The 26,243-nt window shown below is 49.5% G+C and overlaps 7 protein-coding genes across 7 annotated transcripts; 2 read left to right on the top strand and 5 right to left on the bottom strand.

Moving 5' to 3' along the window:
• Window positions 1-2,399: 2,399 nt before the first annotated feature.
• FPRO_01529 (uncharacterized protein) lies at window positions 2,400-14,539 on the top strand (the record flags this gene model as incomplete). Its single annotated transcript, XM_031230461.1, has 4 exons — window positions 2,400-2,447; window positions 2,500-13,990; window positions 14,045-14,389; window positions 14,445-14,539. The coding sequence occupies 4 exons, from the start codon at window positions 2,400-2,402 to the stop codon at window positions 14,537-14,539; spliced, it is 11,979 nt and encodes a 3,992-aa protein (XP_031074944.1).
• A 649-nt stretch (window positions 14,540-15,188) lies between these two features.
• Window positions 15,189-16,608, bottom strand: FPRO_01530 (putative 40s ribosomal protein S6.e, cytosolic; the record flags this gene model as incomplete). Its single annotated transcript, XM_031230450.1, has 6 exons — window positions 15,189-15,284; window positions 15,340-15,507; window positions 15,694-16,056; window positions 16,148-16,234; window positions 16,395-16,439; window positions 16,594-16,608. 6 exons carry the CDS (start codon window positions 16,606-16,608, stop codon window positions 15,189-15,191), a joined length of 774 nt encoding a protein of 257 aa, XP_031074943.1.
• Window positions 16,609-16,819: 211 nt separating this feature from the next.
• FPRO_01531 (uncharacterized protein) lies at window positions 16,820-17,260 on the top strand (the record flags this gene model as incomplete). Its single annotated transcript, XM_031230439.1, has 1 exon — window positions 16,820-17,260. One exon carries the CDS (start codon window positions 16,820-16,822, stop codon window positions 17,258-17,260), a length of 441 nt encoding a protein of 146 aa, XP_031074942.1.
• Window positions 17,261-17,515: 255 nt separating this feature from the next.
• On the bottom strand, window positions 17,516-18,963 carry FPRO_01532 (putative candidate tumor suppressor DPH2L1; the record flags this gene model as incomplete). The annotated part of the gene is made up of 2 exons (XM_031230428.1): window positions 17,516-18,666; window positions 18,744-18,963. 2 exons carry the CDS (start codon window positions 18,961-18,963, stop codon window positions 17,516-17,518), a joined length of 1,371 nt encoding a protein of 456 aa, XP_031074941.1.
• Window positions 18,964-19,488: 525 nt separating this feature from the next.
• FPRO_01533 (putative H+-exporting ATPase 57K chain, vacuolar) lies at window positions 19,489-21,360 on the bottom strand (the record flags this gene model as incomplete). Its single annotated transcript, XM_031230417.1, has 7 exons — window positions 19,489-20,296; window positions 20,350-20,675; window positions 20,729-20,890; window positions 20,944-20,979; window positions 21,033-21,052; window positions 21,115-21,199; window positions 21,262-21,360. The coding sequence occupies 7 exons, from the start codon at window positions 21,358-21,360 to the stop codon at window positions 19,489-19,491; spliced, it is 1,536 nt and encodes a 511-aa protein (XP_031074940.1).
• Window positions 21,361-21,900: 540 nt separating this feature from the next.
• On the bottom strand, window positions 21,901-23,064 carry FPRO_01534 (uncharacterized protein; the record flags this gene model as incomplete). Its single annotated transcript, XM_031230406.1, has 2 exons — window positions 21,901-22,749; window positions 22,804-23,064. The coding sequence occupies 2 exons, from the start codon at window positions 23,062-23,064 to the stop codon at window positions 21,901-21,903; spliced, it is 1,110 nt and encodes a 369-aa protein (XP_031074939.1).
• Window positions 23,065-23,591: 527 nt separating this feature from the next.
• On the bottom strand, window positions 23,592-25,298 carry FPRO_01535 (putative alpha-tubulin B; the record flags this gene model as incomplete). Its single annotated transcript, XM_031230395.1, has 7 exons — window positions 23,592-23,817; window positions 23,874-24,297; window positions 24,350-24,880; window positions 24,935-25,010; window positions 25,073-25,099; window positions 25,153-25,193; window positions 25,274-25,298. The coding sequence occupies 7 exons, from the start codon at window positions 25,296-25,298 to the stop codon at window positions 23,592-23,594; spliced, it is 1,350 nt and encodes a 449-aa protein (XP_031074938.1).
• Window positions 25,299-26,243: the final 945 nt, after the last annotated feature.

Raw genomic sequence — 26,243 nt, 5'->3', positions numbered from 1 at the left:
TCGATTTAACATTGATGTCATAAGCGCATTAGGTTCATGCACAGTCGAAATAGGCACTCGAGTTATAACAAGACGGCAGGACGGGTCAAGTGTTAGACTAAGCCAAAAGCTTGTGAGACCCTTCCGGTAGCACTGTCTTCATCTGCCTTGGGGAGCAAGAAAGTATCGGACCTTGATATAGGGTGTCAAAATAAACTTAGCAGAAATATCCTAAACTTATGCCGAGTCTAGCAGGTTACCTAATAAGTATTATTGTCATTCAGGATCGAGGTCCCGAGTTTTCTTTCCTCCCCTCGCTATAGTAGGTATTAGACTGACTGATATCATGGAAGCCAATACTTTGTTTCACGAGTCCTTTTCTGGCTTAGAATTACGTGGGTCTGGAGGTATCCAATGGTGACCTGAGAGTGCCTGTTTCAAGGTCAAATTCCCAAGCTAAGTCTTAGCGGTATACTAAATTTTGAATCCAGAGGAGGGTTGTCATTACAGATGCATACATAGGTCGTAGGTGCCAACATGGAGAATATAGAGAATACATAATTACCTTGAGGATTTAGCAGAGTTCCTTGAGCTGAGACTGCAATTGTTTCACCGGATGATTTTCTATGGTTAGCCGAATAATCCTGATATCCATCTGCAGATCTTCCTCACTTGATGACGGCGTGCTCAACGATAGGTTTGGGGATATAGATACCGACAAATCAGTATCAGGTACTGACCGGGTATCAATAGCAGGCTTGGCTGGCATGGTGGTTGAGATTGTGTGCTGTACACTCATGGTGTAAGTTGGTGGTTGACAAGTGATGGAAGAACGAAGATACCGTATAACAAGCCGTGGATCTCGCTCTGAGGGTGCATACCATATATGTGCTCACAAAAGCTGCCTGACACATACCTAGTTCAAGCATCACCGGTTGTTTGTGGGAGAAGACATACTAATCAGCAACGAACACAGATCTAATGCCTGTTGCTGCCTCCGACGTGAAACGTACTAGATACAGCTACCCTATAATTCAATGTCTGTTGTCCACAAGGCTCGTTATGGGACCTAGACAATTGGAGTAAATCAAAAGAAGTGTGATCTGCCAAGGCATATAAAGTGCAATTTAATGCAAATTTTTAAAAAAATTTTTTAAATTTTTTTTAAGGTTTTTTTTTTTTTTTTTTTAAAAAAATTTAGCCCATCAGTGTAATTATTGCCGGTTAAGTTAAACAACAGACACCAGAAAACCCCGAGCTCGAAGTTCAGGAGCAGGGCTTGCTAACCACAGCAACAACTCGTTGCTGTGGCCCTGCAAAAGCAGGTATCATTTAGCCAACTATCGACTGGGTATCAGGAGATTGGTGACGGAATAAATAATGTAATTAAGGTACTTAAGTGCATTGGGTAGGCTCAAATATTGCACAAGAAGCTTAGTTACTCAGGTTACTCAGCACATGCTACTTTATACTTATTAACTTAGGTATTAAGATGATAGGAGAAACATGCTTGCAAAATAAGTAAGAGAGTGAAGCTCTAATAGGAACAATTATAGGCATTAGATATATACAAAAAGCGAGATGTTTGCAAAAACAAGTCCCTGCCAACCTGTAGATCCTTATTAATAAGTTACTAGCTTTGTTTGTTTCGTGATCTGGTATCAGTTATCAAGATTCAGCCTGGATATGAGGGGAACTCCAAGCCGAAGAGATAATCCGATCCTTGAATTCGGGAAATTCTGTACCCTGCAGTGAAAGGTTGGCCTCGGGGGTACCTCCACCCCACTGTACATAGCTTCCGGCACCTATTACGCAAAGACCCACTTGCACTTCTCAACCTGACGATTTGCAATAACTATACCTTTTCCCCATCCTACACCTTCTCTCCGCACCATCATAAACCACAACTTTCATACCTAAACGAGATATTTCGCATTACCACATCATCTGGTAAAAGCAGGAGATATATATCGTCTTTACAAGCAAGGCGGTACGATTTAGCTGCGGATTAAAGCTATTCTAGGACGACCTGCACTCGGCCTCGGACTGCTTTCCAAGCTTCATCGACCATCTACCTTTCACAGGTACTTTGTCAGGCGAACGCGCTTTTGCTCACCGTCCGACTATCACGTAACAGTCGCTAAAAGGCTTCTGATTGCGAATACGCCATTTCTTTCCAAAGGAGAAGGTTTATCTGGATCCCAGCTTGGAGCCTTTCCGACCTGAGAGCCCCACGAAAATCGAAAACTCTACCGCCGCACAAACTGCGGATAGAGGATATTACATAACTGAAAACGTCCGACCGAAGAGAACTCGCGAATATATTCAATTTTTTATTTTTTTTGAGCGGGTTGATAGCCCGGTTGTAGTGGAGGGGGCGATTCTTCAGTTTCCTGCGGCTCAGCCGCCTCACCTTCACCATGGGGAAGATCACTAAGCCCATGCAACCAAAGCACAAGGATACTTTGGTTAGTGACAAAATGAAAAAGCCCAAAGATACATAGCTAACATGAATTGTAGTCTCCTTGGCTCAAGAGCTACGTCGAAACCACCTCAACAACGCCACTACCTCTCTTACCACAAAAGCTGGAAAGCTTTCCATCTCGATGGCCCTTCGGACGCGGCGACCTTTACCACTGGATTCCCCTCTTGAACCGCTTTGATAGCATCTTAGAGCACTTCTGTGCTACATATAAGCTGAATGAGGGTCCCCAGACTCGCGACTTTGGTTGCGATGTACTGCTCAACCAAGATCAGGAATCGACCTTTGGTAGCGAGCGGCGGTGGTCAACGGAGGAGCTAACAGGTTTGGGATTTTCATCAAATGGAGACCAACAACTAGTGGAGGTAGTCCTGCGCTATACGCGAATGCTACTGGAGCACTGCGGTAACCGAAGTATCTATGCCAGCAGCGCCCATCTTAACGACCTTCTCAACACCACGTCTCTTAGCGTACTGATTGCAACACTCGAAGTCGGTTCAGAACTGGCACAAAGGTACCAAGCCTCGGTCAAGCGCATCACAAACCCCTCCAGGCAGATCAGCGCAGCTTTGCTGGCAAACCACTACAACATCGATCTCGACAGAGTTCAACAGCTTGCTCTACCTTTTGTGAAGACACCGATCGTCAGTTTATCTGATCCTGTAATAACTCACACACCTGGCTCGACCAAAGGAAAAGAACGTGCACAGGGAGGAAGCTCCAAGTCAGCCAACTCCATACATGCGAATGATTTAGTTGCCCTTGCGGCCTCAGATGACAAACGGTGGCATGGCTGGGGAGATGTCAAGGTAACATATTATCCCCAGAATACCCAGCAAGACTCTGCTGGAAATGATGCTGAGCGTGCTTCGCTTCCATCTACACCAACACCCCTGCGTCGTAGTTCTACCATGACGTCCCAGCATCATACTCCGAAAGGTCGGGGTAATTTCGATGATTCCTCTCCAATTGCCCCCCGAACGCCCGGTGTCTCAGACGAGACAACATCTGCTGGACCAAAGTTCTATGAAATACCACAGTCCGTCATTGCATCGACTTCCGTCTATGAGTTGGTGTCACGCACCCCCGCGGATCTTCCACTCGCTTCGAAATACGAGGCGTTCCACAGGATCAGAGCCTCCAAAGCTCTTATGGATTCTTGTGAATCGCGGCAGAAGTTGCTTGCTGTCCGACTCTTAGCAATCAACAATCTTGCATACATCCATAACGAAGCCAACTTTCTTGAGAAAGTTCTCCGCCAAGATGCAGACGAAACCAGAAGATTCCAGTTAGTGTACCAGCTTGCTGAACTCATTCATCCTACAGCACACGGGAACGTTGACGTACCCTTGTGGCTTCAAGCTGTGGCCCTCGCCCTCCTGGAAGCCGTCTCTAATTTCCAAGCCAAGTGCCAAGATGTTCTGTCTGCTTTGAATGCCAATGTTAACCATGGAATACTACTCTACGTTATCAGGAAGGCAGTTGCAGGAATGAAGGAAGATGACGAAAGTGACAAAGGAAGTCAAGTCACACAAATGGATGAGTGGCGCAACAACCTCTTTTCACTCACTCTCCATCTATCCATGACCACTCGCGTTGGAAGCGAGATGGTGTCTGCAGGATTGATGGACATCTTGGTTGAGATTCTGAACATCAGGTCAAGTGTGGCGCAACGAAATCATTCCATGGTCCTTGCCTTTTTAGACGGGTTAATATGGAGCTACCAAAACGCCTTCACTGCCTTCTTCAACGCCAAAGGACTTGATGCGGTGTCTCAATTGGTGGTTGATACCGTTGGGGAGGCGCAGACCTTGCACAAAGCAGGCCAAGGCATTTCGAAGGATCAACAGTCAGGACAGGTGGATTATGAGATTCCATACTATCAGCAGCAGACTCTTAAGTGGCTGCTTAAGTTTGTCCATCACATTATGTCTAACTCATACAGCTACGGTGGTAACACTGACCGGCTGCTCCGCAATCTCGCCGACAAAACGGATCTCCTGAAGAGCTTGCGGGACATCATTGGAGACAAGAAGAGTTTCGGTTCAGTCGTCTGGACGAATTCTGTCACCATTTTGAGCGATTTCATCAACAATGACCCCACAAGCTTTGCGGCTATTTCTGAGTCTGGTATGATCAAGACATACTTGGAAGCTGTTACCGCCAGACCGCTTCCCGGTGATGTATTGACCGAGCCAAAACCTAGCGACAAGGACGAAGATGACGACGAATCCAACTCTGCAAATGAGACCGTCACTGCGTTAGTTGCAAACGACTCGCGGCCGCATCCCCCTCCTGAAGAATCCATCCGGGAATTATCTCGCGAAACGTTGGCAGCAGGAATCTTACCTTCCAGTGATGTCATTACTGTTGTACCACAAGTCCTTAACTCGATATCGCTTAACAACGCTGGCATGAAGCTGGTAGCAGCATCGCGTGCTTTGGACAGCTTTCTCGAGATTTTCGAAAGTGCTGCCCATGTAAGATGTATGGAACTCGACGGCGATCTCGCCACCAATGTTGGAGGAAGCTTTGACGAACTCGCTCGTCATCACCCGGCCTTACGTTTGGCCATTTCCAACGCTGTTATCGATATGGTTGCTCGCGTGCGTTATCTCGGTATCGAGAAGGCCAGGACCGCCGGGTGGGGTGCTCGTATGTTGTTGATTGACGATGAAGGGAAGACTGTATCTGTGGACGAGAATGGCAGCTTCATTCGACCGATTGCATCTCCTGAGCAAAGCCAAGGACTTGAGACTTCTGGAGACACGGATGTAAATATGTCGGATGTGCCCTCCAACGATACGGATTCTGAAGGCCAGAAAGATGATAGCCCGGATTCACCCACCCGCTCGATCACCCCCTACATCTATGCCTTAGGTTACTTCTTAAGCTCTTACATATCAAATCAGGGCTTGAGGACCAGCTTCGTGGAGGCAGGCGGACTAGAGCTTTTGCTCGATATTTGCGAATCCCCGAGTCTGCCCACCAACTTTGGAGACACCGTTGCTTCGAGGATTCTCAATCAGGTCGTCTCTCAGGTCGTCGAGTCCTTCCCCATACGTGGCCTTCCCTCTTTAATCAGACGAGCTCAAGTGGCTATTGACACTTTGCAGCCTCTGTCTGATAAGACGGAAGCTTTGCCACCATACTTTGCACCTTTTCTTGTCTCTGACCTCAAAACGACACACGATGAAGCTGTCCAAAACGGTACCAAGATGATCAAGGCATTGTCAAATGCGCAGACGTTTATCAAAATCATTTCCGATTGCTTCGCTACATCGAGATCGAATGCTTTACAATTCTATCCAGTCAATGTTTACGATTACTACCTCAAACTCGTCAACTCTATTGGTCCCTTGTTGCGTGGAGTTCTAACTGAAGAGGCGGGAGAGCTCAACGTGGTCCCCCAGCATTGGTCTTTTAGACGCCAAACATCCGCCGAGGGACTAACTAGCGCACACCTCCCAGAAACTGATGTGGATGACAGCACTTCGTTGCCAGATATGCTAAGCAGCACAGCGCAATTTCAGGCGAAAGATGCTTCGGATGACTCCAAGCCGAGCCGTCCTACAGATGAGGAGCAAGCCAGCCCTCGTTTCCAGAACTATGAAACGTTGCGACATCTGCTCCATCCTATGATCCCAACAACATTTCCTCTGTTCCAAACGCTCGGCAAATGTCTTTTGCCACGACGGGAACGAGACCCTCGTGACCTCTATCACCGACCCCGGCACTTGGAAATTGCCCGAGCACTTGCAAATGCAGTACTTGGCCAGCTGAGGCCATCTGTTGCCAACCCAACACCCACATCCAAAGACTTCCACTTCTGGATCATCATGTTGCATACTATCAATGAGATGCTGATTGATCAGCCTTCCCCCCGACCAAGCGATCGATCAAGCGTCCAGATCATCATGCCTGTTCTTCTGGCCTTCAAAGAAGAGGGAGGAATGGATGTATTGAATTCAATGTTAAAGATATTTGCCCGGGCAGTTCGCGAAGGCCCAGATGCTGCAACAGATGAGACTTCCAGATCTAAGGTTGCTGCATTCGGACTGAAGAAGGTCCTGGACTTGGATTTGATGTTGGTCAATTCGAAGCAACTTTCTGAAGCCCAAAACGCATTCTCTCTGCAACCTCGAAGTGGGGACAGGTCGTCAAACTCAACATATATCTGTCAACAACTTGTAATAGAGTTTAGGGCAGCCATTCTCCCTGAGATCATCGAGCTCTGGGACTCTTCCTTTGTCGAAAGAGTACCCCACCAAACTGTGACGCGGTTAATCGACATTCTCAAGGCCATTTCTGTTGCGGATGGCGAGCCCTCATCATCCACGAGGGATAAGCCGCCTTTCCATCTCTTCAGATACACAGATGTCCGCTTCGACTGGCGTTCCCATCGCGGCACGATTGAAGAGCTGGTTGCCAAGGGGTATGATACTGATCTGGTCCACGAGGCAGTGTACAGAGCGAATGGAAACCCTAACCTCGCAGACCACTACTGCTCAGCTCACAAAGCTGGACTTGCCGGCGCACGTAACCCAATTCCTTCTGCAGACTCTGACACATCAGTGTTGCAACAGACCCCACAAGAGCCCTCAGCTGTCGGTGAGACAGAGGGTGCTAATACAGGTGGAGCAGTGGAAGCAGACCGCATGTCCTTAGATGGACCTCCGGAAATTGATACTCCCGATCTTGCGGAGAGATTTATTGGGGAAACATTGGGGGGCATCATCAACAGCCCTCAAGATGTGGATGAGATCCGCGAAGGCCCAAGTTTGCCGGCAGAAACACCGGGATCTGCTGCAGAAGAGTCAAAAAGAAACGAAAACCCTCCCCTTGCGACGAAAGAAGAGGTTGACAAGTTTCGGGCGAACTTGCGAGGAAACATGATAGATAGATGCCTCGATGTTGTTCGCGCACATCCTGAAACAGCGATCGAGGTGTCTGAGCTCATCCGGACTGTGGTTTTGAAACAACAGCCTGGTGACAACGAAGACGAAATCGGCCAGACCTTGACTTTGGCGTTGTCATCGCTTGCCCAAGACGAGGAGGAAGAAAAGCAGCGTACTGGGAAATGTATTGCTGCTTATGCCCATCTTCTCGCTTTACTTCTTCAGGATGAGCGCTTCTTTGATAACAGTGTCGAGAACCTAAGGGAACATATTAACGAGTATATTGGATTCCTGAAGATCTCCCCTACGAGCTCTACTGAAGGGATGCCACCGTGGATACCATATGTGCTACTGGTCGTCGAAACTCTCCTTCGTCATGATGAGCGCCCTGTTGCTGCGCAGTGGAAAGCACCGAAGTCCCTGGATGAGGCTGTTTCTGACCCCGTCATTCAAATGCGAACTCCGATCGTTGGTGATCATGAGCGTACCCAGATCCTAGAATCTTTACTTGAGATGCTCCCACGGATAGGAAAGGAAGAAACACTCGCCATTGCGGCACTCAGAGTTCTGGTTATACTGACACGCAGTCGACGACTAGCGAAGTTGGTCGGGGATAAGAAGAATTTGCAGCGGTTGTTTCTTATGGCAAAGCAACTGTCGGGCTCTGGCTCCGAGAGGTTCAAACAAACTAAACTCACTGCTCATATCATGACTGTTCTTCGTCATATCGTGGAGGATGAGGAGACCATCAAACAGATCATGCGCGCAGAGATCAAGATCGGCCTCCTGAATCTACAACGAACACAGCGGGGGCACACTGATGTCACTAACTACTTGCGTGCAATGACACCAATTGCGCTTCGCGCACCAGACCTTTTCGTTGAGATTTCCAACGAGATGCTACGCTTCCCCAGGTGGACGCCCCCTTCCAGCGACAACCCTCGGTCACAAATTCTTGAGTTGAAACAAGAAGCCATCCAGTCGACTTCCGACACAAGTGGTGACGATACCGATAACATTGTCGATAGCATCAAGCAGTCCACGGAACCTGCAGACAAGGAGATGACTGATGCGCCAAAAACCCACGAAAGTAAACGACCCGTCGTTGAGAATCCTGATGGTGTTATACATTTCCTTCTTTGCGAGTTACTCAATTATCGTGAAGTCGAAGATAAAGAAGTACAGATTACTGAGAAGGATCCCAAGGTTGATCCTGTTTCTGGCTCGGAAGATGCAACATCTACTTCCAAAGACAACAACGCCGCTGACGTGAAGGACAAGAAGCCACCAAAGCCTGTTTTCAAAACTGACGAGCATCCAATCTTTGTCTACCGATGCTTCTTGCTCAACTGTCTTGCTGAGCTTCTTCAAAGCTATAACAGGACAAAGATGGAATTCATCAACTTCAAGCGCAATGCTCCGTTAACTACAAGTACACCAATCAAGCCTCGATCGTCAGTCCTTAATTATTTGATTTACGATCTGTTGTGTCAGGGCAATCTGAGTGGAACAGCCGATAGTATCGCTGCGAAGAAGAAGGCCGCTACTTCAGCACAAACCCAAAAGGTTTTGGTCGCCTTGGTTGCCAAGACCAGTGAGAAGGCCATTGATCGCGGAAAGGACAAATTTGCGTATGACGACGAGCCTGATCTTCTGTTTGCCCGCAAATTTGTTCTTGACACGATGTTGAAGGCCTATGAGAGAGCACCTTTGTCTGATGAACCTTTAGAAACTCGCTATTCACGCATGCAATGCTTGGCGGAACTCATGAATTACATGGTTGGCGAAAGGGACAAGGACCCAGGTGCGGCTTCTCGAGGCTCCGACAACGTTCAAGCTCGGTCGCACGCTCAGCTACGGAGATTGATGTATGAGAAGGGTTATCTTGATAAACTCACGTCCTCTATTGCCGAAATCAACCTCAACTATCCGGGCGTCAAAAGAGCCATTAAGTATATCTTACGTGTCTTGCGTGTTCTCACAGAGACAGCCAAGGAACTAAGCCATTCCAATATTTTGCCTTCTGGTTCTTTGTCAGACACTGCAGATGATGACCTTGGTTCAACCTCTTCGCTCTCAGACCTCGGCGATGATCGAGAAGAAACCCCTGATCTGTATCGCAATTCTACCCTTGGTATGCTAGAGCCCCGTGGTGAGGACGACGATTCCGATGAAGATGAAGAGGACGACGACGAGGAGGACATGTACGGGGACGAGTACGACGATGAGATGGATTATGGAGACGACGACATTTCGGACGAAGAAGATAATATCAGTGACGATGACGAAGAACTCGGCGAAATGGGCGAAATTGAAGGTCTCCATGGCGAGCCGGGAGTCGTCGAAGTCATCATGGATGAGGACGATGAGGATGAAAGTGATGATGACGACGACGACGTGGAATCCGCAGACATGGAAGACGTTGAAGATCAGGTCGAGATTGTTGATGAAGAGGGCAACCCTCTAGATGACGATGGCAACTCAGAATGGGAGAGCGCGAGCCATGATGATGAGGATGACGAGGATCAGGAAGAGGATGACCTAGAGTTTGATGCAGATGTTCACGGCGAACATATGCCCATGGAACCAGGCGATATCCTCAACGGCATGGCTCGAGCAATCATTGGTGATGGCGACGTGTACGATCCAGATATGATGGATGGATTGGAAGATCATTATCTTGATGATGGCCACGACGAAGATGAAGACGAGGATGACGAGGATGAAATGGAAGATGACGAATACCTCTATGATGACGACTATCCGTTGGACGATCAGCCTCAACCTATGCCGGCTCTTGGATGGGACGGGCTTGGTGCCGAGGACGAAGATCGTTACCGCCAGATGTTCATGGTAGACAACCCAGGTCGCCGACGCTTTATTCCTTCCCGTACCACCGACTCGCGCAGCCCCTTCCCTCCCGGCTTCATTGTTGGCTCTCATCGGGACGCCGCTGCTGGCGATTTTCGCAGCTTCTTTTCACGCAGCCATCGCCCTGGGGCAGGCCAATCTAACCCCGATGATGGCACAAACCCACTCCTCAGACGGGGCGACCAAAACAGAGAAGCATCTCAACGTCCCACCATCAATCACACTATCGGTTTGCGAGTTCCTGAAGCGATCTTTGGCTCAGGTGGACGACATATCGAGGGAACCATGGGCTTCCTCGGTGAACTAATGGAATTCCTCCCAATAATGGGGCGCAACGGACAGCCTGCCTTCCATCTGCAGATTACTGGTCCGCATGGGCACCGCGAGTCTAGAGAGCTTGGCGCCCTACGAACCTCCCGTACTGAACAGAGACGCGAAGGTTCGGCTCAGGATCCATTACAAGCTGTGTCGTTTGCTATTGAAGGCACGATGGATCGATATCAGGAGGAAGCCAGGATGGTCTTTGGGACCGGCAATTTAGCAGAAACGGCTAAGCTCCAGAACATCATCGTGGCTAAGCTTACCCCCGCTGCGATGGAGTTGGAAAAGAAGCTAAAAGCCGAAGAAGCTGAACAGCAGAAGCGCGAAGAAGAAGAACGGAAGAAACGAGAAGAAGAGGAGCGCCTGGCACGTGAAGCAAAAGAGGCTAAAGAGAAGGCGGAGAGAGAAAAGCGAGAGGCAGAGGCTCGAGAGGCTGCTGAACGTGCCGCTTCTGAAGCAGCCGCTAATCAGGACGTGTCTACTGAAGGCCAAGGCGATGGAGGTGCGATGGAAGGCGTCGAGCCGACGAACCAAAGTCAAGCAGAACGTTCGGAGGCTACAGAGCAAACCGCAGACGACGGTCCTCGTGTCATGACCACAATTAGAGGCGAAGAGGTCGACGTCACCGAACTCGGTATTGATCCTGATTATATCGCAGCTCTTCCTGAGGAGTTTCGCGAGGAGGTCATTGCACAAGCAATCAGCACCAGAAGGTCTGAGGCACGTGAAGAGACAAATGGGAACTCAACCGAAGCTTTCCAAGAATTTCTAGATGCTCTTCCTGAAGAATTACGACACGAAATAGCTCAACAGGAGCGACAAGAGCAGCGCCGCCGGGCTCGTGAAGAAACGAATCGTCAAGCATCCGCCAGCACTGGCCAGGCTGTCATACCAGAAATGGATACTGCCAGTATCCTCCTCACTTTCCCGCCTGATCTACGACAACAGGTTCTTATGGACCAAGGCGAAGAGCTCATGGATCGACTGACCCCAGAAATGGCGGCCCAGGCCCGAGCTTTGTCGCACCACAACAACGGCCATTCCGTCATCACAGGCCGCAGCCCTCAAGCCAGCACAAATCGGCAGCCTGGGCCACCTGACCCACAAGAGGGAGCAAAGGTCCAGCGCCGAACGGTTGTTCAGATGCTCGATAAGGCCGGTGTCGCTACGCTCCTTCGTCTGATGTTCATTACGCAACAGGGTTCCATAAGGAACCACCTATTCAATGTATTTGCCGATGTCTGCGAGAATAAGCAAACTCGACTCGAGGTAATTAGCACTCTCCTTCAGATCTTGCAGGACGGTAGCACAGACATGGGGGCTGTCGAGCGCAGTTTCGGCCAGTTGTCCCTAAAGGCACGAAGACCGAAGGATAAGGAGAAGGACTCCGAGCAGAAAACCCCGCAGGCACTCAAGAGAAGCCTGACTGGTCTACCCACCGCAAACACTACGCAAACCAATTCCGAAACCTCGCCTCTCTTGATTGTTCAGCAGTGCCTGGATCTGCTGGTGGAGTTATCATCAAAGAACCCTCATATTCCCTGGCTTTTCCTGACAGAGCACGAAGCCGTCGGCTCAACTCTCAAGCGCTCCCTGAGCCGTAAGGGCAAAGGCAAGGACTCCAAGTCCCACAAGTATGCCATCAACTCTTTGCTATCACTCCTTGACCGCGACCTTGTTATGGAAAGCTCCGTCGTTATGACCCATCTGGCTGATCTGTTGAATCGAGTCACATTGCCTCTTCAAAATCTTGAACGTCGTCGCAAGGAAGCCGAGGACGAACTGAAAGCTATTGATTCGACCCCGGTGGGAGAGATGCCCAAAACTGAAGATCCTGTGGAGCAAGCTTCGAAAGCCGAACCAACCGAAACGAGCAATGTTACGCAATCCAGCACCGATGCCAAAGAGGACACTGTCACTGATGTCAATAACAAGAAACAAGAGAAGAAAGAAGCAGTCCAGAAGAAACTCCGGCAACTTCAGCCGCCTATTGTCCCCGCCCAGAACCTGACATTAGCCGTAAGGATCTTTGTGGCTCGAGAGTGCAGCTCCAAGACTTTCCAAAACACGATCTCGACTATCAAGAACCTCTCAGCCATTCCAGGGGCTAAGGCAACATTTGGTCAGGAGCTTGTTCACCAGGCCCGGCTTCTTAGTGAGAATATCGTCGCTGATCTGGACGACCTTTTGCCACATATTGAAAAGGCATCTTCAGGCACTGAGATCCAAGGCGTTGCTCTTGCCAAATTCTCGCCAGGAGCATCCGAGCAAAACAAGCTCCTTCGTGTTTTGACAGCATTAGATCATTTGTTCGACAATAAGAAAAAGGGCGACGAGGCCGAGTCCAGCAAGGATAAGGATGAGAGACACGATCTAGTCACATCTCTCTACCACAACTCGACCTTTTCGGCCATGTGGGAGAAGTTGAGTGCTTGCCTGAGTGCCATTCGTCAGCGCGAAAGCATGCTCAATGTGGCTACAATCCTGCTACCACTGATTGAATCCCTCATGGTGGTCTGCAAGAATACAACCACCAACGATGATCCCTCACAGCAGAAAGAAATGGTCCTCTCAAGCCCGGCACCCGAGTCTCGTACGGCCAGTCTCTTCTTTAGCTTTACCGAGGATCATCGGCGTATCCTTAACGAGCTTGTCAGGAGCAATCCCAAGCTCATGTCGGGCACCTTCGCACTCCTCGTGAAGAACCCCAAGGTACTGGAATTCGACAACAAGCGCAACTACTTTAACCGCAGCGTCCATTCCCGATCTGGTAGCAATCAGAGCCGACCTTCCTATCCTACTTTACAACTTTCCGTCCGCCGTGAACAGGTTTTCCATGACTCGTTCAAGTCCTTGTACTTCAAGTCTGGGGATGAGATGAAATTTGGAAAGCTCAACATTCGTTTCCATGGCGAGGAAGGCGTTGATGCTGGTGGAGTTACTCGCGAGTGGTTCCAAGTACTCTCTCGGCAGATGTTTGATCCAAACTATGTGCTCTTCACACCAGTGTCCTCTGACCGGACGACCTTCCACCCAAACAAACTCAGCGGCATCAATGATGAGCATCTTATGTTCTTCAAATTCATCGGTCGCATCATCGGCAAAGCATTATACGAGGGTCGCGTCCTCGACTGTTACTTTAGTCGTGCTGTATACAAGCGAATCCTCGGCAAATCCGTCTCGGTCAAGGATATGGAATCATTCGACCCCGACTACTATAAGTCTTTGTGCTGGATGCTGGAAAACGACATCACTGACATCATCACCGAAACTTTCTCGGTCGAAAACGATGAGTTCGGCGCCACCACCGTCGTTGATCTCATCCCTAATGGCCGAGAGATTGCCGTCACGGAGGAGAACAAACATGACTATGTCCGTCTTGTTGTCGAACACAAGTTGCTATCTTCCGTCAAGGAGCAGATGGCCCATTTCCTTCAAGGTAAGCATTTCAGTCAATAATAACTTGATTCAATCACTAACTAATTCTCAACAGGCTTCCATGACATTATCCCTGCCGAACTGATATCCATATTCAACGAACAGGAGCTGGAGCTTTTGATTTCTGGCCTCCCCGATATTGATATCGATGACTGGAAGAGCAACACAGAGTATCACAACTACACACCATCTTCGCAACAAATTCAATGGTTCTGGCGAGCTTTGCGGTCGTTTGACAAGGAAGAGCGCGCCAAATTGTTGCAGTTCGTCACAGGAACCAGCAAGGTTCCACTTAATGGCTTCAAGGAGCTTGAAGGCATGAACGGTGTTAACCGATTCAACATCCACCGTGACTATGGCAATAAAGACAGATTGCCTTCTTCGCATACCTGTTTTAACCGTAAGTAGAATCATCAGCATTCAATTCGTGCATTGACTAACATGAAAAATTACAGAGCTTGACCTTCCAGAGTATGAGAGCTACGACCATTTGCGTTCTCAGATCATGAAGGCCATCACAGCAGGCAGCGAATATTTTGGCTTCGCGTAATCGTCAATCTTTGCATTGCAGGCGCGTAAAGGGAAAGGGATCATAGATGGGGACACCAATGGAAAAGATAGTTGTTGATTTTTACTACGGTACTGGTATTGTGTTTTATCAGCCTAGCCTCGAGATTTTATGATCTTGAGCACTGGATGTAGCATCCTCGTCCGGGCTTCACCTTGGGAGAAGTGCAGGTCTCCTACAGGTTCCTTGGAACGCGGAAAGCGCGCAAAAAGTAGACGATAGGCGAAGTTCCATGTATATCAATCAAAGTTTAATAGGTGATCACCCGGAAAACAACACATTGTGCGTGCTGTGTTTGATTGCTCTATGGCTTGAGTTGTGTTTATTAGTGATTCACCCCCTGATTTCCAGTTATTCCCGTCATGGACTACATAAAATTGGCGCAAAACTATCGACAAGTCACAATTAAGAAACACAGGAGAAGAATGGCTTAGTATACACGTAGTCAGGGGCGGAGTTTGCCAATGGATGCGGAATACGAGTGCATTAATGCATGTTCATATTTTCGAACTGTCTCTAACGCACTCGTGGCTGGCTCAAAACAAGCCCTATAGAGAATCCTCACTCCCAATGCATGCAAACTACAAGACCAAGGTATGATTCCACTTTTTTTTCATTAAACGCCAGAACCCTACTTGCGCATAGAGCTTGCTCGTCGCTTACGGGCATCGGCCTTGTTGGCCTTAGCCTCAGCAACACGCTTGGCAAGGATCTGGGCGTACTCGTTCTGCATATCGTGTTAGATGCTGATGATAGGTGTGCTGAGCGTTTGAGTGACTTACGGCCTCGTCCTTGACCTTCTCGGCCTGGCGGCGCTTGAGGGCAGCGCGGTGACGCTTGTGCTGGAGACGTTGAGGGGTGACGAGTCTCTGGATGCGGGGAGCCTTGGTGTAAGGAGACTTGCCCTCACCCTTGGGCTGAACCTCTCGTCGGATAACGTACTTGCGGACCTATGTATCATGTAAGCATTAGCTACTTTGAATTCTTGTGGTTATGATTGTTCAACTCGCTACCCCTTGAACTCTTGCTTGACAAAGAAGATCAAGGGGTCCTCTCACACTCTACCCGGTCTGCCAACTCCTCCACTGCAGCTCCGGGTAGGCGATGATCGAGTATGGGCGTAGGGAGAGACATACATCGTCATCCTTGGTGAGGCCGAAGAACTTGCGGATCTTGGTGGCGCGCTTGGGACCGAGGCGCTTAGGGTGGACGACGTCGGTGAGGCCGGGGATGTCAGCATCACCCTGCTTGACAATGCTGAGGGCGAGGACAGAGAGATCCATGCCGACGATGCAGCCACGGACAGACTTTCGCTTGCGCTCACCGGTGCGTCGGGGTCGGTAGCAAGAGTGGCCCTCGGAGAGGAGGAGGCGGACACGGGTAGGGTGCATGACACCCTGCTTCATGGGGAAACCCTGCTTGTCGTTTCCACCAGTGATGCGGAAGATGTACCCCTTGAACTCATCGCCGATGGAGTCACCAGGAACCTCAGCGCCCATCTACCAAAAAAAGAGTCAGCATTTTGTCGATCGGTTTGTTATCGACGAGCCGAGTGGTCGTAGGCAAAAGGGCAAGAGAGGTTCGACGTACGCGCTTCTCCATGAAGACACGGAGCTTGCGCTCATCCTCAATATCGATGAGCTTCTGGCTGCCATTGGCAGGGTAGCTGATGTTCAACTGCAAAAGAAAAATGTCAGCGAATATTTTCTTCGAGATCTTCAATCGAGCAGCAGCGCATGCGTGGAGGCCAGTTGACAGGAGTGATTAATCCATTTCAGATAACAAAAGACTCTCCCGTAAACTCGCATAGCTCGATTGTTGATTGCTATTGTCGTACCTTCATATTGCCAGTTGTGGTGGGTGCAAGTTTACTTGACCTGGCCTGCTGTGAAGTTAGTAGAGGATGATGAGGTTCGAAATTTCCGAATTCGAAAATTGTGGAAGGCAAGTGCGAGTCGCTAGGGCTCTTACTGCCGGGCAGCCAATGAACACAATTTCAACCCTCGGGAAAAAGAAAGTCCGATTTCTCCGCTCACCTGCCTCAGATCCATGGTGTGAGCTACTATCGACTGTTCCACACCGTGTATCTGTCTGTATTTTCCATACTGTAGATTTCTAGGCGTACCTCGAACTTTTGTTTACATAGACTCAAGGTGTCAGTGGAAGTTCAGCTGGAGAGATTAGATACTGATACATATACGCCCAAATGTTGGACCGATATAAACAGTCTGAAACATCGTCACTCTCACTTTTTCTCTCGTCATGTCCTCGGCCAAGCTATATCCTCCAAGCAACAAGGCGCCGTCCTCAAGTCCTCTACCTCAACTCCTGCAGACCCCCTCAGGTCTAGCTCTCCTGGAACTTCAAGGAACCATCAATCTACCCCAAGACGCCAATGGAGATGCACTAGGTGGCGTCCAAGTTGGAAGACTTGACTTCCCAGATTTCGTGATGGGTACCGAAGGCTCAGCATGGATGAAGCGGGTTCACCTTTATGTCGGCCAGCATCAACGTCTCACTGGGGAGATCAAGAAGCTCCCAAAAGCAATGGCCGTAGTCAGAAAGAGAGAGAATAAGGTGATATCTGGCTCAGGGGGAGAAACACTCGAGCAGGGCGAAAATCTTGAGGTGGTTGAGATTGTCAAGTACAAGCTTATGTTTCCAAACCGGCCAGAGCCTGTCGGAACAGCCAATGCGACCTGATTGTCTTTTCTTTTACACTAAGAGGTCAACAAAAAAAAAGGCTATATCGTACTACGAATGCTGAGCGACACTTCTGCACCTTATTCCAAGTCAACACTCAAATCTCTCATATCCTCTTAATCCGAGTCCAAAGCTCACACATGCGTCCACTTCTTTTTATCGATATTCGACTTTATTCTTCATCACCCTACTGTGTATCCAGCCAAGGTCCTATAGCACTTGATGGATCTCAACCGTTCAGTATCATCATTGCTTCTATCCTGAGGCAGTCTGCAATGGCCTTGTCCTTCCTAGCCCGTCCTTTCCGTAGTAGTCCATGGGATAGACGCCTTCACCCCAATCTTGTCGCTCGCCCAATGCAACAAGTGCCTCATACGGCGTTAGCAACGGCCGTGGGAATGCATAACCCCAATCAATACTCAATCGAGGGCAAGCAACCTGTACCCAGCACTCGACATCCGACATGAGCGCCAATTTGCCCGGAAAGATCTCACTTAGTAGCAAGTGCACAATAGGAATGCCTCGCGCCTTGAGCTCTTTCTCGATGAGGCCCAATGTATGCGGGTTGCCCTGGCGGCCAAGGGCGCCGAGAATCAGGCCCCATTTGCGTGCTGTACGGGCGCTATGAATGGCTGTTCGACGGAGAGACTGCATTTCCTCATGGCCGTACGCCTCCCGCGTGAGCTTTCGAGAGTAAGGGTCGTATCGGTACGCTGGAATAGAAGGGTTGTGAATCATGATACTCTCAAGGTGGAAACGACCATCACCCAGGTACAGGATCAGATCGATATTGTCGTCGTCTTTCAGACGAGGAGAAGTGCAGCCCAGAATCTCACCCTTACTCAATGGTGCAATCTGGGGGACGAGAACTCGGAAGCCACCGCGCTCGAGACTGCTCTTGACGCCATGGATAGTAGCGTTAAACTGAATAGTGCCGACAACAGCTATTGTTTTGCCACTGGCAAAGTTGCGCTCAAGGGATGCTAGGAGATGTGTCGCGTCAATGCTGATGTCTACAAAGACGTATAGAGTTTTGATCGTGGTCACGTCGACGGGGATGAGACAACTGTGGGCATAGTGCACCAGCAGGTCACAACCAAGGGCCCTTGCTGTGTAATCATCGATACAGCAGGCGCCATAAGTCACATCGCCCATAATTAGTGTCTCGACACCAGGGCAGAACTGCGTCAAGATATCTGATATAGTAGTGGCAAAGAGTAAAAGGCCCTCGGGCATCTGTAGCGCAACTCTCTTGGCGTTTGCGGTTTGAATGCGGTGGATCGTCTTGGGGATCTCAAAGTTGTAGTTAGCAGGCAATAACGCAATGGCAGCTTTCAGATCAGTGTTCTCAAGAATTTCCTTGGGAACTTGGTTTAGAAGTCGGGGAGCCCTCCGAGGTTTGGCAGCTATAATAAACAGCATGAGTATATCTTGATCCAATCCTGAATTGCGTTTGGTGACAAAGGACAGTGTTTTCACATACTCTGAACAGCACCGCTCTCCCCTGATGCTCCTGACTCTCCGAGCTTTGCTGCGGCTTCAACTGCTGCTCTTCGTCCTATGAATCTCTTCTTTGGTTGTTTCAGTGGCGTTGCTGTCTCTGGCTCATTTTGGACGGCAGGGGCTTGACTCGTCTGAGCGAGCTGAGCTTCTTCGATATCTGCTGCTGTGCCCAGGTCTGTTTGTCTTCTATCTTCCTCCATATTGTGCTCGTATGAGGGGGAGAAAAAGGCGATATGCTATCCACGACGAAATTACCTCGGAACAAATCAAGAGTTTTCTAACATGACCGTTCAATCTGGAGTAAGTACAACCCAAAAAAGAAAAATAAAGATGTGGCATGTGCGTGACTCGAACTTTCGACACTGTAGATCCACTCTCCATGAACTCGACTTTATTGGTTGTCTGAATCTCTGAATCTAAAGAGATGCCATAACAACAATCCAAGGTTTTACTTTACTATTGTATGTTCTCATCGCCATGGCAAGTTATGCTCCTCTTGGCTCAGGTCATCGATCATAAGACGTCAGGATCAGGTTGAGGATCGGTTGAATTGCATTGGCTCGCCCCCCTATCTTCGCCCATATACCTACTCTTGCTCTGCTCTACAGCCTCCCTCAACAACAGCGTGAAAACAATCAGCGTAAAACATTTCTCTCTCTGCTCTTCCATCAGCCTGGTGCGCGCGCTCATTATACTATCTATCAAAATGCCGACAAGCCGTTCCCTCATGCGTCAATAAGGTTCTCTTCCGTCTGCTGCTGGCTTCGGGCCTCAGTATCTGCTCGAGCCTTACCCTTGGCCTTGGACTCCTTCGCAGCTCGCTGGTAGAACTCGTTGAGAACCTTGGCGGGAATACGGTTGAGCAACTCCTTAGGGTAAATACGCAGAAGGCTCCATGCAAGGTCCAGAGACTCATAAATAGATCGAGACTCGTACTGTCCCTGGCTGATGAATTGTCGCTCGAACTTCTCCAAGAACTCAAGGGACAGCTTGTCCTCAGCAGACAAAGCCTCCTCACCAACGACAGCCTTCATGGCTGCGGCATCACGACCAATAGCGTACTTGGCGTACAGTTGGTTGGAAACATCACCGTGGTCCTTTCGCGTCATGCCCTCACCAATGGCAGACTTCATCAAACGGGATAGCGAAGGCAGAACATTGATGGGCGGGTAGATTCCACGGTTGTCCAGAGCTCGGTCAATGAACACCTGACCCTCGGTAATGTAACCTGTCAGATCAGGAATGGGGTGGGTGATATCGTCGTTAGGCATGGTCAGAATGGGAATCTGAGTAATGGAACCATTGCGGCCCTCAACACGACCGGCTCGTTCATAGATGGTGGACAAATCAGTGTACATGTAACCAGGGTATCCGCGACGACCGGGAACTTCTTCTCGAGCGGCTGAAACTTCTCGGAGAGCATCACAGTAAGCAGAAAGATCGGTAAGGATGACCAAAACGTGCTTCTCGAGCTGGTAGGCGTAATATTCGGCGGTGGTGAGTGCAAGACGAGGGGTAATAATACGTTCGATGCTGGACAGAAATTAGTACGCGTATTGTCGTTATGAATATGGTTCGCAGCTCACGTAGGATCGTTGGCAAGGTTCAGGAAGAGTGTAACACGCTCCAGACTGCCGTTCTCCTCAAAGTCGCGGGTGAAGAAACGGGCAGTTTCCAAGTTAACACCCATAGCACCGAAGACGATCGAGAAATTCTCCTCGTGGCCATCATGAACGCCCTTGTTAGTAATACCCTGCTTCTGGACGAGGCCAGCCTGTCGGCAAATCTGGGCAGCGATTTCGTTGTGAGGTAGACCGGAGGCGGAAAAAATGGGAATCTTTTGTCCTCGGGCAATCGAGTTCATGGTGTCAATAGCAGAGATACCTGTGGAGATCATCTCCTCGGGATATTCCTATATCATGAATCAGATTATATCGACCGTGCAGCGCTGATGGGTAGCCTTACACGAGAGTAAGGGTTAATAGGAGAACCGTTGATATCAAGGTAATCTTCAGCCAACACCTTGGGACCCTTATCAATAGCTCGACCGGAACCATCAAAGATACGACCAAGCATGTCTTCAGAGACACCGATTTTCAAACTCTGGCCTGTAAACTGAACCTTGGTCTGTGGTCGTCTTAGCTTGATGTTCTCCCAATAGAGCTCGCAATGCCACGTACCTTCTTCACATCGATGCCAGAAGTACCCTCAAAGACCTATACAATCGTCAATCGCCATTTCATATCGCATCGTATCCATGTAAAAGTACCTGGACGACAGCTCGATCACCTAGCAAACCATATCAGCATATTCCGCGTCATTACCTCAGAGACGCCAGCAGCCACACTAACCTCGAGCTTCCAAAACTTGACCAGAGCGCTCAGTGCCATCGGGAAGAGTGAGTGTCACGATCTCATTGTATCGCGGGAATTTGACCTGTTTTGTTGTCAGCCCGCAAGCTCCAAGCCGGTTCGATTTGGCAGATGACGACCGCGTACATTATCGAGGATGACGAGGGGACCGTTGACGCCGCCAACAGTGTTGTATCGAATTCTGGGGATGACCGAGTACGATGAGGACTCGCGAGGGTCCGCCATGATGGGCGATGGATCGTTAATCGGACGGTTGAAGTAAGGGGCAAAATAGAATATAGGAGCCGATCGCGAAGCTTAGAGGTGAAGTTGGGAGAAGGTCTCAAGAGGTTGGAGGAGGTTGAGCTTGCTTCATCCAAGTGGGGCCTTTCCAGCTGCGCCAGCCCAAAGGCGACGCACGGCCGATAGCCTTCACCTCCACATGGGAACGTTTCTACGACATCAGTGACATCACATGACATTCGCAGAGGTAAAGTAGGCATTATAGGGGAGGAAAGAAAACACAGGACCTCGATCCTGAATGACAAAAAGACTTAGGTGATATAGCCTAAGCTTAGGATAGCTTTTGCTAAGTTTATTTTGACACCCCACATTAAGATTCGCTGTTTTCTTGCCCCCCGAGGGCATTTTAAGTCTGTCAGCTTAACAGAAGGAAACTTAGAACATGAGATATTTCTGAATAACTAGATAGGTAGGTAGATAGTTGATTGCCTTTTCTTACTATACTCAATGATAACAATACAGCAACAAGCTTAAGCTTCCTCTTTAGCTTTCCTTTGCGTTTTGCATAGCTCGAGTCCGAGCTCCAAGAACTGCTTTGCCTACGGTGCTGCCATTTTCCTTACCCAACTCTTTTGTGATCCAGTCTCCAATGTCGGACATAGCATCCAGATTAATGCCAGTGTCCATACCCAGAGTCTCCATGAAGTAAACCATGTTTTCCGTTGAAACGTTACCGGTCGCGCCAGGGCTGTAAGGACAGCCCCCCAGACCACCAACACTGCTATCGAACGTCCGAATGCCGTGCTCTAGGGATACAGCTGTGTTCACTAGAGCTTGGCCGTATGTATCGTGGAAGTGCATGGCAATGTCCTCAGTTCGAATACCAGCTGCAGACATGCATTGGAGGAGAGCTCCGGTTCGAGGTGCTGTACCCATTCCTGTAGTGTCTCCGAGTGAGATCTCATCCGCTCCAGCCTCCAAAAGGTCGGTAGCAATCTCGGCCACTTTGTGAGGATCAACGTCGAACCCTTCGAATGGGCATCCTAGGACTACAGAAATGTAGGCGCGCACTCGGAGACCAATAGCCTTGGAATCCCTAATCACCTCCTTGAAGCGTTCGAGCGATGTCTTGACATCGCAATTGAGGTTCTTCTGCGTGAAGCTCTCGGTGGCAGCAGCAAAGACTGCGACTTCAACAGCTGGCTTGGTGGCGGCCGCGGCTCCAGATGCTGGCTCTAGTTGAGTTGCGAACTTTCCGCTATTCGCACTGAGGACATCGGCGGCAGATTTGAGGCCCTTGCCATTGGGTGCTAGGAAGGAGTATGAGATCGGGCCAGGAGAAGAAACCTTTCCGTCGAGGATGTGCTGCAGTATTTCGCTGGAGTTGCTCATCTATCGTAAAAGTGTCAGGTTGCTGAGTAGACATCGGAGGAGCAAGAACACTACCTGAGGCACCCATTTTGGAGCAACAAAGGATCCAGCTTCAATTGTAGAAACTCCAGTTCGGGCCAATCGTTCGATAAGTTCAATCTTGGTCTCCAACGGGATTGCCTTCTTCTCATTCTGCAGGCCGTCCCGAGGCCCAACCTCGACGAGCCTAACCCGGTTATCATATGACTGATTGCTGGCCGTCGCAAGGCCTCTATGCCAGCGAATTTGCTGCGAGCGGTGACATGCTCTGCAGACGCTGGACCGCAAGAGACTCATGCTTGAAAATTTTCGTGAGCAGGCGACACAGGAGTCGATGTACGTTCGATTGAAATGCGTCCAAGTAGAAGGTATTGAAGTGCCGAGCTTGATGGGAGGTCTAAGTATTGGACACAATCCGCGTACTATCGGCCCCCCAGAACATGGGCCGAGCTTCGGGCTTCGGTACAGTATTGATACAGTTACAGTTAAAGGGCCGGGGCGGCTTTCTAAACCCGTTGTTCCCCGCATTGTTTATCCATGACATTCGCGGGCTTCGATAGCTGACGGGTAATTTTGTTGTAAGGAGAGGTATCTTGCATTATTACAACTACAATACTCGCAACTACAGTACTGCCTCACATAATGCCAACGGCTCAGACATGGAAGCTGCAGAGGCAACCAATCCATGTACAGATTTTGGTTCCTTTTGACATTAAAATTCGTTTTGGCTTGACCTTTGTGAAAATAAGAAAATACACCTCTTTATCGTTGACAGGCTAAAACTGGGTAGAAGTCGGTATTCCAGTAATCGCATCCGTAAACGCTTAGTACTCAGCCTCGAGCTCCTCTTCACCCATGGAGTCGGTGGCGACCTCCTCGTAATCGCGCTCCAGGGCAGCAAGATCCTCACGAGCCTCAGAGAACTCGCCTTCCTCCATACCTTCACCGACGTACCAGTGGACGAAGGCACGCTTGGAGTGCATGAGATCGAACTTGAGAGAAAGTGAAGACCATGCCTCAGCGATGGCGGTAGTATTAGAGAGCATGCAGCTGTTTTGGCGTTAGTTCATTCATTCCATTCGTCAAATGACAAGGAATCGACTTACACAGCGCGGCTGACCTTGGCGAGGTCACCGTTAGGCACATTCTCGGGGGCCTGGTAGCAGATACCAAGCTTGAAACCAGTGGGGCACCAATCGACGAACTGGATAGTTCGCTTGGTCTTCAGTGTGGCAACAGCAGCATGGGCGTCGTTGGGAACGACGTCACCACGGTACAGCAAACAGGTAGCCATGTACTTGCCGTGACGGGGGTCACACTTGACCATCTGGTTGTTAGGCTCGAAGCAAGACATTGTCATCTCTTGGACGGAGTTGGCTTCGTGGGCAGCCTTAGCAGCGGAGATGACCGGGGCGTAGGCGACCAGAGGGAAGTGAATTCTGGGGTAAGGAACCAAGTTGGTCTGGAATTCGTTCAAGTCGACGTTCAGGGATCCATCGAATCGCAAAGAGGCAGTAATAGAAGAGACGACTACATGTTGTTAGTCAACTGGCAACTGCATAGCCCAACAGCTATAACATACCCTGAGCAATGAGACGGTTTAGGTTCTCGTAGTTAGGGCGCTCGAGGCCGAGGTTTCGGCGGCAGATGTCGTAAATAGCCTCATTGTCAACCATGAAAGAGCAATCAGAGTGCTCAAGGGTGGTGTGTGTGGTAAGGATAGAGTTGTATGGCTCGACAACGGATGTGGCAGTCTGGGGCGCGGGATAAACACAGAACTCCAGCTTGCTCTTCTTGCCGTAGTCGACCGACAGACGCTCCATCAGGAGAGCGCCAAAACCAGAACCAGTACCACCACCGAAAGAGTGGAACACGAGGAAGCCCTGGAGGCCAACACAGTTGTCGGCAACACGGCGAATCTTGTCGAGGACGCCATCGATGAGCTCCTTTCCGACGGTGTAGTGACCACGGGCGTAGTTGTTTGAGGCATCCTCCTTGCCAGTGATCATCATCTCAGGGTGGAAAAGGTTGCGGTAGGCACCGGTGCGGACCTCGTCGACGACATTGGGCTCCAAATCACAGTAGATGGCGCGGGGGACATACTTGCCCTGACCTAGAAATGGGTTAGAACAGCAGCACGATCGTCAAGTCCTAGGTTAAGCCATACCAGTCTCGGAGAAGAAAGTGCTGAAACCCTGATCGGGGTCTTGGGACTTTCGCTCCTCTGTGAGGTAACCATCAGGCTGCAGTTGGTCAGTATTTGGTCATGGTGTTTGTTGACAAATTTAGGGGTTGTCGTGTGTACCTGGATACCGTGCTCGAGGCAGTAAAGCTAGGAAAACAATCAGTACGCATCGATACAAACAAAGTCTTGACAAAACTCACCTCCCAGCAGGAGTTGGCGATTTGGCAACCGGCCTGACCAACTAGAACAGCTCAGTTAGCATCGCAACAGAGCAGACAGAGATGCGGTGAAAGCCCAACGTCAAAGGGAGGAACAGCTTACCGTTGATGCTAATGACCTCACGCATGTTTGCTGACGATAGTGTTTACAAGTATGAGATGGAGGAAGTCGATGCAATGCAAGAGCAGAGAAGAGGGACCACGAGAAAAGAGGAGGACAAAAAAGGACAGGCCAGACAAGGCTTTTACAACGGGAAGAGAGGAGACAAGGCGAGGGCGAATGTTTGGTTTGGTGATAAGTTAGCGGAGTGGAGTGGGCTGGATGGGAGAAAATAGGTGAGGTGGGGGAAATTTGGCAGACAGGGGAGTCTTTGCTGCCCTCCACTGGGATTGGATTGGACCTTCTATGGGTTTGTTGATTTGATTTGATTTGATTTCGAGGCGTGCCTGGGCTGAAAAGGGGCAAGCGCGTCCTGCAACGCCCTGTTGGCGTTTTCCGCTGCCGGCGCCTGTTGGCCAGCTGCCAGGGTCCCAGGGGTTGCCCAAAGGACCCTCCCGTCTGGACACCACTCGGTCGTTTCTGTGTCTGTGGTTATGGTTCTTCGCTTCACCGCTCCATCAATATTAGCAGCTTCGAGGATTTATTATGTCCAGCATTACGGAATCGTCGTGTAGAGGCTGGGGCTGGATTTAACGGACCAGGCTGCCAACGCCAGGACACTCAAGTTGAGTTATTGGTGTCTCTCTTGGACGGTGACCCAATGGATGGATCCATATTTACTTACCACTGTCGAACGACACCTCATCTCGGGCTGTTGAGGCGTTCATTTCGCCTGTGTTAATTATCCATCCCAGGTGTCATGTCTGAACTTTGAACAGTCTCTAATTCAACTCAAAAGAAAATGTCATAAGCAATTCAATCACTCTTGTTCCTTTTTCTTTCTTTTCACAGTATGTATTCTCTTTCTTCACGGGAAGATAGTTGCAGAAGCCATCCTTGTCGGGCACTGTTCATTTGTTTACATTACATCCCTGTTACTATCCCCAGTACATACGTGCCCGGAACCACAGCT

The sequence above is a fragment of the Fusarium proliferatum genome, assembly GCF_900067095.1.
Source record: "Fusarium proliferatum ET1 genome assembly, contig: FPRO_scaffold001, whole genome shotgun sequence".
NCBI classification, from domain to species: domain Eukaryota; kingdom Fungi; phylum Ascomycota; class Sordariomycetes; order Hypocreales; family Nectriaceae; genus Fusarium; species Fusarium proliferatum.
The sequence above is the reverse complement of the archived record's forward strand: the minus strand, read 5'-3'. Positions and strand labels throughout refer to the sequence as shown.